This window comes from Triturus cristatus, chromosome 3_1, assembly GCF_964204655.1.
Source record: "Triturus cristatus chromosome 3_1, aTriCri1.1, whole genome shotgun sequence".
NCBI lineage: Eukaryota > Metazoa > Chordata > Amphibia > Caudata > Salamandridae > Triturus > Triturus cristatus.
The window spans coordinates 303,455,616-303,470,338 of record NC_140583.1 but is presented as its reverse complement, the minus strand read 5'-3'; the positions used below and the strand labels follow the sequence as shown (position 1 = coordinate 303,470,338).

The 14,723-nt window shown below is 43.0% G+C and overlaps 1 protein-coding gene across 6 annotated transcripts in view; it reads right to left on the bottom strand.

Moving 5' to 3' along the window:
* Positions 1 to 14,723, bottom strand: part of MYO9A (myosin IXA) — a 1,236,948-nt gene that overhangs the window by 541,735 nt on the left and 680,490 nt on the right. For all 6 annotated transcript variants that reach the window (XM_085643964.1, XM_085643968.1, XM_085643966.1 and 3 more), the window contains one exon: positions 1,913 to 2,056. In XM_085643964.1, the coding sequence (XP_085500090.1) occupies positions 1,913 to 2,056 (144 nt within the window). The remainder of the gene's footprint in view (positions 1 to 1,912; positions 2,057 to 14,723) is intronic.

The following is a 14,723-nucleotide window of genomic DNA, read 5'->3' as shown; positions in this document are numbered from 1 at the left end:
CCGCCGCTCGACTTCTCACAGGAACCCATTCTCGCTGTTCAGCTAAACCTGCTTTGAAGGCCTTGCACTGGTTGCCTATCCAAGAAAGGATACAATTTAAGGCACTCTGCACGACATATAAAATTCTGCAGGGCAAGGCACCACCTATTTTAAAAAATCTTATCACCCCTTATAGCACTCAGAGAACACTACGCTCCTCACACTGTAATTTGGCATTCGTTCCAAGAATTAAGAAGGCCCGTTCTGGAGGGCGACTCTTTGCATACAACTCGGCCAAGCTATGGAACTCACTGCCCTTGGACATTAGAGTCCAGCCCAACCTCCTTTCATTTCGTAGGGCACTCAAGACCTGGCTGTTCCCGTAAGGCTTCCCCGCGCTTGGTTTCTATATTATTAGCGCTGGGACGCTTACGGGCAGCCATGCGCTCTACAAATCTGTAAAATAAATAAATAAATAAACTATATTATTGTGTGCGGAACCATTCTTATGATATATATATATATATTTTTTAATTAGCTGTGAAGTTTCATTGTGTTTTGTATGATTTTTTTTTAAACAGTGATTGAGCACAGGTTTATTTTATTTAACTTCTGTGACATCTAGCAAGAGATGGTCGAATACTTTGAGGTGGACACTTGTTCACCGCAAATAATAATCCACTTTCCTACAGGTTCAAAAAGCTGACTTCTTCCAACTTTATTTCTCTTGGTCTAATAATGTTCCTAGCAACAGTCATTGAAGCTCTGACAGAAATCTATGTATAGTGCTCACCCGTCCTTTTCTTCGTACCTCCAACACGTTTCCTTCAAATGCAGTTCTCAAAACCTAGTCTGATATTTAGATATCCTGGTTAGACTAATTATTGGTTAGATTAATAGAATAGATTTGTAGTGTGTGTCAAGCTTTTAATAGAAATATTAGTAAGACTTACACTTCAACTATTCTAACTGCAAGTCTTTGACCACAACAAAACTTTGATAAAGTTGAAACAATGTTTGCCATCAGCCTCACCACTTTCAAGCTTGTGACTACTTACTTGAATCTGAAACCCAACAAAAAGGTGTAGCAGGGTTAAAATGTGTTAAAAGGTGGAATCATTAGGTAACCACCATCAAATAAAAGCGTATCAGGCTTTCTAGAGGTGTTCACTTCTTGAGTGTTCACTAGGGCCACATGTGCTAAACTGACTAAACAGCCTCAAAAAATATTTTTGACATGCACTGATGGCATTTTAGGAGTCTCACAAACTAAACTTTGTTTAGCGACTCCATACTGAATTGCTAATAGAGGGGAATCCCTTCCAAACAAAAATTAATTGAGAGATGCATTGTGTTTTGAGACTGAAATCTGTCCGAAAAACATAAAAAAAAAAAAATACAGACTCCCGAGTTGGGGTGGTAAGCCATTCACTAAAGGGAGGTAAGGGATCCCTTTCGGCAACACTTCCCCTATGTGAAAGTAAACCTACATTTTGTTTTGGAGCCTCTAAAGAAAAGGGGCTCTATTTAAAATTAAAATAAAAATACTCTACAAAGGCGATCACAGACATGATAGTATGCTGACCCTATTAGGTCACTGTACCAGTGATAGCCATTAATCGAAGTGAGTAGAAATTTGCAAGCTATCTCATCTATATTCATGGGGTAGGCCTGATGGTAACCCACCCATAATTTTACGAACCAACTTATTAGGTTCTCTCCTGCCCTACACCAAAATCCTGCAATACGAAACATTTCTTCCATTCGGGCAGCCTTCCAAGCACATACCTTCCCTGACACTGACACCATATACTTTGTCCCATCCAAGGCACCCTCCTTGGCCCTGACACCACAACTCTCCTCTTATCTGTGCAGAATTTCTTTTATAATTCTAATTTCGGTCATAATTCCCCATACATCATTTGCCACTCACATCAGGATGCCATGTGCTCTCTCCAGTAGTTTGCTGTTATTAGAATTGACAAAGATGCCATCTTCCTCAAGAAAGGTGCTGGGTGTTGAGAGTCTGTGCTGCCGTGTCCCAGTCCTTCCATTCCATCCCACTCCATAATTATCCCTGTTGGAAAATCATTAGAAAAAGTTAGCTCAAATCAACATTCAGTCACAACAACGAGCCAAACCCGGAGGAGAACACAACCTGGATACCAACAGAGCAACACTGGAGTGATCTAACAGGATAAGGGTACAAAACGACATCACCTGGGGGAGTAGTAGTAGCATTTTGTTTCATATTCATTAAAGATTTTAATTCTTGAAAACTATTACATCAATACAAACAGTCACAAGGACGTTCGACAAAGATTGTAACCAACAATGAAAATACAATAATGGAGTTTACAGCTCTACCAAAGCAGTGTATACATATGATGATTTATGCATAGGTACCATTGCTTCCAATAAGAGGTATTCACACACTTACTGATCTCTAATGCTAAAGATTCATACCTGCATTTGCAGTCCAGAATCACTAGTAGCTTCTCTATTGAAAACCATTGAGATAGCCTAGTGGAATTGCAGAACACTTAGAAATTATATTGAAATAAATTATAAAACAAAAGAAATATATATTTAAAAAACAGGAACAGCCTTAGAGGTGGCACAGCTATTTTGGTGTGGTCATGGAAAGCAACCAGAATATCCTGCACTAGCTTAATCTCTCATTGCAATTTGAAAATCCAAGAGCGATAAAAGCTACTTCCAATATAAGGGAAGTTGGGCAAATAAAAATCGAACAAAATCTTGTTAAAGGACTAAAATTTAAGTAAAGAAACTTTACCTTTTCAATCATGTGACTTTATGTAATCACCGTTAAGCTAGAAAAACAATCAATGATACACTAAAAGAGGGAAGGAGAGAAAGCTACATGCTGTAAAAAGCAACTTGAGAGTGGTTCAGTTGACCTTATAGTTTATGCAGTAGTGGTGGAAAAAATGTGCACTATTCTCAATGTAGAAACATTGCAAATATAAACGTTTCGTAAACAAAAGCAGGTAATCTAGGTCACCATAGAAGGGAATATTTAGCTTTTTACTAACGTAAGTGAAAGCAAGAAACTATTCACTTAGCAATGGTGTGTTGGCATACAGGGGACTCTAAGTATGACAGGGTGTAGGACACAAAATAGCTCTTACATTTAGTTTAATCTGAATAATAAGTTTTTAAAGACACTGTGGGAGACACTTTAGAAGGTTCACCAGGTTTTGAGCATATGATGAGAGAGTCTCCGGTATCTTACTTTACATCTCTTGTATGGTCAGTCAATAAATATATTTAGTTCCTTCTGGAAGATTTTCTTGAGCATCCATGCGGATTTAAAAGGGACAGTCACTCTGCCTCTTGGTAGGCCTCTTCATCCTGGAAAGAACCGAGGTACGCATCGCCATAACATGCAGGAATCTCAAATTTTCTCTCTCCATTTGGCTCTCGGTCTGCCTTCCATACCTGTTTGCAGAACCTTTCTAGAGAGCCCAACACTTGCCTGGAAAGACAGGCGGTATATTCAACTATAACATGCATGAGTCTCATGCCTCCTCCTTGTCTGCTCCTCTTCCTTGTCTTGTATATGTTTGAGGGGAGGAGTTTACAAGGGTGTGTTCAATATCCTCTTCGAACTAGGTTGATTCTGTCTGGGGTAGGGCCATCTGGAAGAGATGCACTTTTGTCTGATTAGCTGGACTGTCCTGAGGAAAAGTCACAGCCTCACCCTTTTTAAATACTGACAGAGCCAAACTTGCTTTTGCTTTCTTGGTAATGGTGGACCTCCTCTATTTGTCCCCTAATAAGCCCTCCGTCATCCACCAGGGATGTTATCTAGAAGTAAAACCTTGGTTGGGACTTCGGGTCAGCTCCGCTAAAATCCTATTAATGACAGCCTTCATGCTACCACGGGAGATGATATGATACACCACCAAGATCCTACATGGATGAACACGCAGATCGGTGGTATCACAGAGACAGTGTGAACTAGTGTCAGATGCTGTGCTTGGACTGCCAAGACATCAAGTAGTGCAGATATGTGCAGTCATGTCTGGGGAAAAAGCACATTGTTACATAGAAAAACAGACTATTCGGTCCAGCTGCAAGATGAGTTGCTCGAGGGATATAAATAAGAGGAGTACACAGTTACTATATAGATTTGAAGACATGGAGTGCACAGTTACTCCACACAGGCCAGTTAATATCATAATCTGTGCTGGAGATAAAGTTGAAAGTGTAACGCTACCTTTGATGGAAAGATGGATGAGTACAAAGGTAAAACCTATCACAAAGAAAAACACCAGAATTTTGGCCCCAACTCCACCAGTCAGCACCCCATTGACCTGTCGACTCCCCCCCCTCCACTGAGATGAATTTACTGTTGTTACAAGGGTTAACCTGAATGAAATTTGTGCAGGAGCTCATTTTGTTCAAACAAGTGAATTGTTGTTTCTTAACAAAGACCTTATAAAAAGTATTTTAAGATAGATACAAAGACAAATATTGGAGGTCTGGCCTTTTATGATGCAGCACAAGGCTAGATACGCTTCGCCATGTAGGCCATGCCATATTTTCAATGCACCATATCCAGAATAGCCAATTGTATCTGGTAATGCGGGCTTCCAATCAAACAACTTGGAGATTGTCAGCTTCCCTGTGGTCATGTGAGTCTCATTGCTTCTGATTGCCTTCTTTTCAACAAGTGAGACATCAAATAGACTCAGTTTAAATTTTTTTGACAACCTCTATCTCAAGCTCTTCCCATGGTTTGAGCATACCATTTTGCTGCCTCTCAATATTCTTGATAATAAGGCACCTCTCTCATTTCTATGACTGATATGAAAAGAAATGTGTCAAACGTTTTGTCTAAGAAGTTTAATTCCACTTCGGCTGAAAACTATCTTTGTCAAACATCTCAGTCACCAAAGCCAGCTGCAGGACATGGGTCACCACTGTTCTTGAGAGGACTGTCACTCATAAATGTAAATCCTAAATCTTTTCTCAAATGTAGTAGTTCTTTTTTCTTTCGAACATTGTCGTGTGTCGATACAACGAAGCAGACGCCATGTTGGGCCTGTATGGTTATCACACCTTGCCAAAAAATAATTGCATACCATATCAAAAGAAAAGTGTGCTTCAAAAAACAACTGAAGATGACGAATGTTGAAAGTGGACATACACTTTGAAACTGGCATTGAGCCTTGAAGAAGTCCCCATAGGGACGAAACGCGTCGGCTATTGGATTCTTGATTTTGGATTTTATCATCTTTTCTCAATAAAGGACAATATTCGAAAGAAAAAAGAACTACTACGTTTGGGAATTTCTTCAGATCATCAATTGTGACTTTTGCCTAAACTGGCTTAGAATGAATATATGATTTAGGTGTGCGGAATTCCTTTGTTGTTCATGTGATTTTGGGTTTTCAAATAGAGAGTATAGAGGGTTGCACTCTTTGATTTTCCTGCACCATTATTACTTTCCCGGAATTTGCTTGGACAGGTGCGGTTGTTTGCTTTACCTCAACCCCCTGGTTTGTTAATCTGTATACGTTTTGAAGACCTGCCTTCACTAAATTAAGCAGGTATGGCAGCACTTATCTACAGGCTTAACTTATTTTGCTGACACAATATGTACATTTTATACTTGTATAGCGCACTACTCACCCGCAAGGGTATCAAGGCGCTTGTACGAATACCGCTGTGGAACCCATCCTGGCTTTCCCTGTGAGGCGTCCACTCCTGGGCACCCCCAAGGTGGAGGCCAGGCATCCTTAGCGTTGTGGGGGACGTTGTGGAGATTAAGCAAGCTATTGCCCAGAGTTGCAGAGTGGGACTCCATGATTGGAATAGGCACCGAGGCGAGAATTATCAGGTCCGTGGAATTTTTGAGCCCAAGACCCGCCGAGGCGGGGAATTAAACCCTGGTCCCGGGCTCGACCTCTGCATCAGGGTCTGCCGCTCTAATTCAAAAGCAAAGGCTCTTCTGGTTGGCTCGCTTTCAAATTCATTGAAAATGGTCATGCCCTTTGTAGGCAGGTTGAAATGCCCATATTGCATTATATCTGAAGTCGTGCTGCAACAAAGATAAATTGGGACAGAAACGTTTCCGCTCCAGACTTGTAAAGAAGCACAGCAATTTCGTATGTGGACTCACTGACATGTGCAGCAGGTTGCTACAACCACAACTATCCCAGCCATTCTGGAGCCATCAATATTATTCTTGTTCTGGAATGTCTCAGTGGACAATGCTACTTAGCAGTATGCATCTGTTCTTGGCATATAGCGCTGTAGATCCGCATACTTTTGCATAGATCGCCATCTGGTGTTGGGCTCGGATGTTTGAGACTTTGTTATTGTAGAAGTCTTTGTAGTCATAAGATAGGTGACTCCTCCTTTGGTTAGTAGTGCGCATGGGCATCAACTCCATTTCCAGATTGTTTTTGCCACGAAGGGTGATGATGGAGTTAGTTAGAAATAGAAAAGATGTCCATGTGTAATGTATCTAAGTAAGATAGTACTGCAACACATATAGGTGTCTGGGGAGGCGGGTGGGCATATGGGAATCTACAGTTCTACATGCCAAGAACAGATGCATACTGGTAAGTAGCATTTTCCGTTCAAGGCATATGAGCTGTAGATCTCATACTTTTGCATAGACTACACAGCAGTTATTCTGTTAGCGGTCGCTACCTGTATGCATTGCAATAGTTTGAAAAAGTGTTCTTAGTACAGCATGGTCCACACTAGCTTGTTGTTTTGCCTGCACATCTACACAGTTGTGTTTTGTGAAAGAGTGCGGTGTAGACCATGTTGCGGCTTTACAAATATCATCCAAGGGGATGTTTCCTAAGAATGCCATGGATGCCCCTAGCTTGCGTGTGGAATGCACTCTAGGGGGAATGGATAATGTACGCTTTGCTTTTTGGTAGCATATTTGAATGCATTTAACGATCCACCTGGCAATCCCAGCTTTTGATATAGGATTGCCCTTATGTGGTGGTAAGAAATCTACGAAAAGTTGTTTAGTTTTCATGAAACTTTTTGTTCTTTCAATGTAGTAAAGAATAGCCCTTTTGACGTCAAGCCTATGAAGAGCTCTTTTTGCTACTGAGTCTGGTTGAGGAAAAAATACTGGGAGCTCAACAGACTGCTTAAGGTGAAAGGCCGAAATTACTTTAGGTACGAATTTAGGGTTTGTCCTAAGAACCACTTTGCTGTGATGTATTTGCAAAAATGGTTCTTGTATGGTTAATGCCTGGAGTTCACCCACTCTTCTGACAAACGTGATAGCCACAAGGAAAGCTACTTTCCATGTGAGGAACTGTAACTCACATTTATGTAAAGGTTCGAAAGGGGGACCTATGAGCCTTGTAAGGACTATGTTTAGATTCCATACTGGAGAGGGTGGAATTCTGGGAGGGATTATCCTCTTAAGGCCTTCCATGAATGCTTTGATGGGAGGTACCCTAAACAATGACAAGTGTTGTCTGTTCTCTAAGTAAGCTGCTATAGCAGCAAGATGTAATCGTATGGATGTGTATGCCAGATTACATCTTTGTAGATGCAGGAGATAACAGATGTTTTGAGTTGAAGCATCTAGTGGATTGATTGTGTTGTTATTGCAGTAAACAACACATCTTTTCCAATTAGCTGCATAGTATGCTCTAGTGGTAGGACGTCTAGCTTCTCTAATGACGTTCATGCAGTCTGGTGGGAGATTGAGGTAACCAAACTCGAAGACTTCAGGAGCCAGATCGCTAGGTTCAGTTGAGCTGGTTCTGGATGACTTATCTCTCCACGGTTCTGTGTGATAAGCTTTGGGGAAAGGCTTAACTTTTGGTGTGGGACTACTGAGAGTTCCAGCAGTGTTGTGAAACATGGTTGTCGGGCCCACGTTGGAGAAACCAGGATCATTGTGAGAGACTGTTGTTTGAGCTTGCGCACCAGCAACGGAATGAGCGGGAGGTAGAAAAGCGTACGCAAATCTGCCTGACCAGTTCATCCATATCGCATTGCCTTTGGACAATGGGTGTGGCTACCTGGAGGCGAAGTTTGGGCATTTTGTGTTTAAATGTGTGGCAAACAAATCTATATCTGGGTGGACCCACATTTGAAAAAACAGATTAAGAACTTGCGGATGAAGTTCCCATTCGTGAATCTGCGGTTGTTGACGACTGAGCAGATCCGCAATTTGATTGTGTATCCCAGGTAGATGCTCTGATAAGAGGTATATCTTTTGAGGAATGGCCCATCTCCAAATGCTTTGTGCTAGGCGTGAAAGCTGCAGAGAGTGTGCCCCCCCCTGTTTTTGTATATAGTACATTGCTGTCATGTTGTCCGTTCGGACGAGGACAGTTTTGCCTAGGAGATGTTTCTGAAATGACTTTAGGGCGAGAAATATGGCCAGTAACTCCAGGTGATTGATGTGGAGGAGTTTCTGTTGAGGGGTCCATATACCCTGAATGGTGTGGTTTAAGAGATGAGCTCCCCAGCTGGTGAGCGATGCGTCCGCTGTTGGCACTATTTGTGGAACCAGGTCGAAGAACGGCTGCCCTTTGGAAAGATTGTGTGCCCCACCATTGCAGAGAGCGCTATGTGCGGCTGTCTACCAACACCAGATCTGTAAGTTGACCCTGAGCTTGGTTCCACTGTTGTGCTAGACATTCCTGTAATGGTTGCATTTGGAGTCTTGCGTAAGGGAGGATTAAGATGCAAGAGGCCATCATCCCTATTAGCTGCATGAACTCTTGAGCTGGTAGTGAGTGTTGTGGTTGAAGTTTTGCTATGAGGGCTTGCATACTGGCTATGCTAGTTGGGTTGGGGTATGCAAGGGCTTTGGAAGTATCTATTGTTGCACCTAGATACTGTTGGGTGTGGGACGGCTGGAGATGTGACTTGGTAAGGTTTATTGTGAATCCTAAGTTGTGTAAGCAGCTGGATTGTGTTGTGTGTGTTTTGTACACAATCGCTGCGTGGCTTGGCTTTTATGATCCAGACGTCTAGGTAAGGAAACACATGAATGTGTTGTCTTCTTAAGTGAACTGCTACCACAGCGAGACATTTTGTAAAGACTCTGGGTGCTGTTGTGACTCCAAATGGAAGGACTTTGAACTGGTAATGTTGTCCGTCCACTACGAACCATAGGTATTTCCTGTGAGCAGGATGAATAGGAATGTGGAAGTAGGCATCCTTCAGATCTAGAGTGGCAAGGAAATCGCCTTGTTGAAGGAGCGGGAGGACCTGTTATAGAGTGACCATGTGAAAGTGGTCAGATTGTATGTACAGGTTTAATGGTCTGAGGTCAAATATTGGCCTGAGAGTGCCGTCCTTTTTTGGAATGAGGAAATAAAAGGAGTAAATCCCTGTACCTTGGTGATGTAAGGGAACCGGTTCTATTGCATGCTTTTGCAAGAGAGAGAGAACCTCCTGTTTGAGAAGAGTGAGATGTTCTGTGGACATTGGAAGCTGTTTGGGAGGTATGTGGGGAGGAGTAGAAGTGAGTTCCAGGCAGTAACCATACTGGTTAATTTGTCTTACCCACCTGTCTGTGGTGATGGAATTCCATACAGGTAGGAACTGTGATAGTCTTCCCCCAACCGGAGTGGAGTGGTCTGGGGGGAGTGGAGGGAAGTCACTGTTTTGTGGTGGGGGAGTTGCAGGTATTAGAACCACACCCTCTCCCTCTGTTATTGCCTCTGTAATTCCCTCTAAAATAACAACCTCTGTTAGGGGACATTTGGGTGGGGTTTTTTAAGTAGAAGAGGTGGTTTCTGTACTAATGGTCTTGGAGGCACCCCTATAAGAGGAGCGACGAAAAGAACCTCTACTAGTTGTTGCTTGCAGAGCCCCCATAGATTTGGCTGTTTGTGTCCTTTTTCATCTTTTCTAAAGATGAGTCTACAGTGGGTCCAAACAAGTGTTCCTGATCTAATGGTTGATTGAGGATGGTAGTCTGCACCTCTTGTTTGACACCAGATATGCACAGCCACGCATGTCTAGGTAGTAACACACTTGTATTAATTGTGCGGGATGCTGTATCTGCTTATAGAGGTGTTTGTGATTAACTTTCCCTCTTGTATGAGATCATTTGCCTGGTCTTTTATTCGTCTGGAAGATGCTGCATGAGCTTTTCAAGCTCATCATAGTGAGCCCTGTCATACCTAGCCAGTAAAGCTTGTGAGTTGGCGATATGCCAAAAATTTGCCGCTTGGGACACAACTCTTTTACCTGATGCGTCCAGTAGTTTAGACTCTTTCTCTGGCGGAGGGGCATCACCTGTGGTTTGGGAATTTGCCAGTTTACGGGCATTTGCCACTACTGAGTCCAGAGGGAGTTGACATTTAATGTAAGCTGGATCACATGGAGCTGGCTTGTATTTCTTCTCAATTCTAGGATTGAGCACTCTAGCTCTGACAGGATCTTTAAAAACCTCAGGGGCATGTTTAATCATCCCTTTGAGCATAGGGAGAGTATTTGTTGTTTTTGAGGCTGCGAGAATGTCTCTAAAAAAAAATCATCCTCCATAGGGTCGGAATGGAGTTCAACCCCATGGTATTGTTCAGCTCTATTTATTAGTTGCGCAAACCCTACATTGTCATCTGGAGGGGACGGTCTGGAGGGATATAAATCTGGCTCAGGTACATCTGGAACATTATAATCGTCCCATGAGTCATGAGGTGGGATACTGTGGGTATCATCATCAGTATCTGTATTATCATGTGGTGGGTCTATATCTTCATCTCCACCCCCTAAATCCTCATCATCCTGTTGTGGTGTAGGTGAAGGAGGAGGAACTGGAAAGTGTTCGAGAGAATCTAATGCTTGGAAGCTGTGGAGGTGGAGAGAAAGGCCTCATAGGTGAGGTAGATGAGTCTTTTTTTCTTGGAGGGTATCTAAGGTGTTTCTGAGGTGTCCAATTTCCTCTTCTTAGGTGGTATAGAAGTGACCTGGCCGGTAATGGGGTCAATATGGAGTGTTTTTTGCCTAGGATCCGGTGGATCTGGGTCGAAAAGTTCCTTGGATCCGTTGTCTTCTTTCGGCGCCGAGGACTTGGGCGCCAAGTGGTGCTTTGGCCTGTCTTCTTTATCTTTAGGAGGGGTGTTTATGTCCTTATGCTTAGGTGGAGTTTTCGACTCCGAAGATTAAGGCGGTTTTTTCGGATCCGAAGGCTTGGGTTGCATTTGCTTCGGTGTCGAAGAGTCTGGTACCTTGGGCTTCGCTTTCGGTGCCAAAGATTCTGGTGTCGACGGTACCTTAGGTTTATGTTTCGGTGCCGAAGATGCTTTTTTGGCACCGTGGTGTGGCTGGCTCGATCCCAAGCTGCCTGAAGGCTTTGTGGGCTTCGGAGCCAGGCCCGGAGGCGGGGCTTCTAAAGTAGTGTCACAGTGTCGACCCAGACCCGAAGGTGAAGGTGTTACCGGAGCCTTTTGTTTTTTCGGGGCAGGGGCATTGACGTCAGCACTCACGCTCCGTTTACCTGGAGCAATCGACTGGTCTTCTGAGCCCGATTCGTCGGCTTCGGAGAAGCTGGCTTGTTCATCCCCTGTCTCTGGTTCTGGATCGTCAGGGCCTGCCTCGAAGATGTTGTCCGGTGCTGAAACAGTTGATTTGGACATTTCGTGTTACCAAGCCCAGCGATCACGTATAGTTTTCTTGGACCTGAAAGAGTCACAGGCATGGCAGTGTCGACTCATGTTCAAGAGAGAGACAAAAGTTGTAGACCTTGTGGACATCTGTGTGTGGGAATTTAGCCCCACACCTGCATTTTTTGACTGGAGTCCTTTCCATATGCTGGTTGATGGTGCCGATCGGCCCAACGGGCCACGTCGACGACCGGACTCGAAAATGTCTTTGGACGTGGATACGCGTCGAGAGATCGCAATCGAAACAATACTGTTGAGTGGTGAGAGCTGTTGCGCGTCAAAGGGGAATCGAAAACGACATTGACCCGGAGCGCAGCAAATTACATCCGAACCCGATGGCGGAAAAAAACAATCTGGAGATACAGTCCATGCCCATGCACACTACTAACCAAAGGAGGAGTCAACTATCTTGTGACTACAAAGACTTCTACAATAACAAAGTGCAAATATCCAAGCCTAACACCAGATGGCGATCTATGCAAAAGTATACGATCTACAGCTCATATGCCTCGAACATATTAATATTGTTATGATTAGGGGAAGCTGCTGAAAGTATGAAACCATTTTCCTAACCAGTTAAACAAAAGGGCATTCCCCAATGCCATCCCTGAAATATGGCATATGAACTGTAATGGGGCTGCCATGTGTACCTCAGAACCTGGGCGTTTACAAAAGTCTCTGAAATCTGGACTCAAAACTTTGGCATTTTTTGCTTTCCAGGTCTGTGAATAGATATATTTGAGGAAAACCATAGTCACAGAAATTGTTCTCTGTAAACTTAATTGTCATTCTTAATTCTCTAACATTTGCCGCTCAAAGCATTCGCTTGAATATTTCTATTCTAGTCTTGGCAGATAGACCATGTTTTGTTGATAGATAAATGGCAAGCACCCATTTCAAAATCGGTTGCACTTCCAGTGACAGTTCTGTATTTTATGTCACCGACCTTTCTGACATAATGCTTGGTTGTGGTGATAATTGGCTGAATCAGACCTCTGTCTGCCACAAGAGTGGAGGGAAAGTCTCAAGGGTTAGGTGAACAGCTACAACAGACTCCTGGGATATTTGATCTTCTCTTGAGACCAAAGATGTTATATCGTCAGTTGGCCCAATCTTGTTAGGGATGCATGCATTATAATTAATTCAGTTGATAATTTTGGAATGAATGGAAATCCTACCAGCAGACTCTGTTGATGAAGCCGACAACTGAAATATTGCTTGAGACATAATCAGCTTGTTTTCCCATTTCCCTTCTAGGTGACACCATTGAGCTTCTTGATATTGTTGGCAGTCTCAAGTGCAATCTAGCATTGAACAATGAATATTTATTAGGGCTAGGGTTACTCCCTTTTTAGGGCCCTTGTTTTTGCACAAGACTACATCAGTTATTTCGTGGCTCTGTGCTTCTGGCGTGGAAATACTAAAAGTACTGAAATCCGCGTGCCTGGGTGGTGCCTATATAGGCATCGCAATGTCATAACTGACGCTGCCGACGACGTCATGTGGAGCCGAATGGAGCCACCCGACGCCGTATACATGGGGTATTGGTCAGCAAAAGTTTCTGGATCCAGCCTGACACCTGGGAAATTCGAAGGTAAGGAATCTGTAGCTAGAAGTCTCTATTAGTTATACATTAAACAATGTGGGGCTCAGGGAAGAACACTGGGGGACCAACACACAAAAGAGGCATCAGACTGAAGTTGGGGGAGACATACCGAGTGGGTCCAGTGAGAGGTATAAGAACTAAACCACTGAAGAGTAGAAACTTGCATCGAAAAGGCATCGGAGTAGAATGGCATGTGATACTGTGTCAAAAGAGCCAACAGATCTAAATGGATTAGCGCAGCAGCAGCCCAATCGATGAGTTGGGTGTAATCCATGGCACCAATTAGAGGAGTTTCTGTGCTATGATTGGCTCTAAAGCCAGACTGCAAGGGATCAAGCAGAAATTGAGTTCCAAGGTAGCTTGTGAGTTGCAGGCTGACTTGTTTTTCCAAGACTTTAGCCGGATAAGGAAAAAAGGTCTGTGTTGGCCACAGGATCGGCAAAAGGCTTTTTAAGCAACAGCAAGAGCGGGACATGTTTCCATTCAATGGGGTAAGCATCAATTCATAAAAATAAGTTAATCAGAATAGTGAGTGTGGGGCGAATGAGTTCATGATAGAGAGAAAAGATGCAGTACGGACAAGGGTCAATGAGGATGCCAGATTTATTTAAATGCATGGTCCTTGTGAAGTACAATGTCTCTATTTTGTAAAGTTTGAAGCATCAAATGCATATTTGGTGGATAGTGGAGGTAGAATTCCACACAGTATTAATTTTTGACAGCGAACAGGAAGTACTTTTTATCCAAGGAGATTAGAGTGATGTTGAACAGGACTGTAGCAAGCAATGGTGTTTTTGACCTCCCTCTCTCTCTCTCTCTCTCTCTAAACCTTTTCCTGCAGGAGTTTCGGCGCTATGAATGCTGTTATTCAGTTTCTTCAGTGGAAGGAGTTCTTCCTAGAGGTTCTTCAACGCCCGCATAGCCGTTTTCTTTTTGCCGCGCATAGAGAGTGAGTATGCACACAGGGCAAGGAAAGCACATATAGCAGTTTTAATACCCATCCAAGTAGTAACAGGCCATTAGCACTCCGATTAAAAATTTGATGGTACTGCCATGCATAATGGGTGTGCCTAATAAGGCATGCTGGCTCCTTTCACCATCTGATAATTCTCTGTACAAAGGAGAAACAGAACCCATTTAAAATATGAAGGCTTTCTCCTTTTTCTTTTTTTTTTACATTGAACGCTCCTCCTACACATCCCAATAAGTAATGGGTACAAATACAACTTGAAAATAAGCAATTTTCTTATTCAGCTAAGAGACATATGAACACCGATTGTGTTTTGGCAACTACTGTGGTCCAACTCACAAAATGGAGTCTAAAAGTACATGCTGAGATTTACACCTCCGCCTGAATGTACATTCACACTTTTTCAATTAACACACATAGCCAGTAGTGCACCTGGAAGACTGCAGCAGTTGCAGGTTTCGAGGCACACAACTTGCAATATCATGTGACAATTTTGTAAGTTGCTAACTTCTAAATTTGCAATTATATG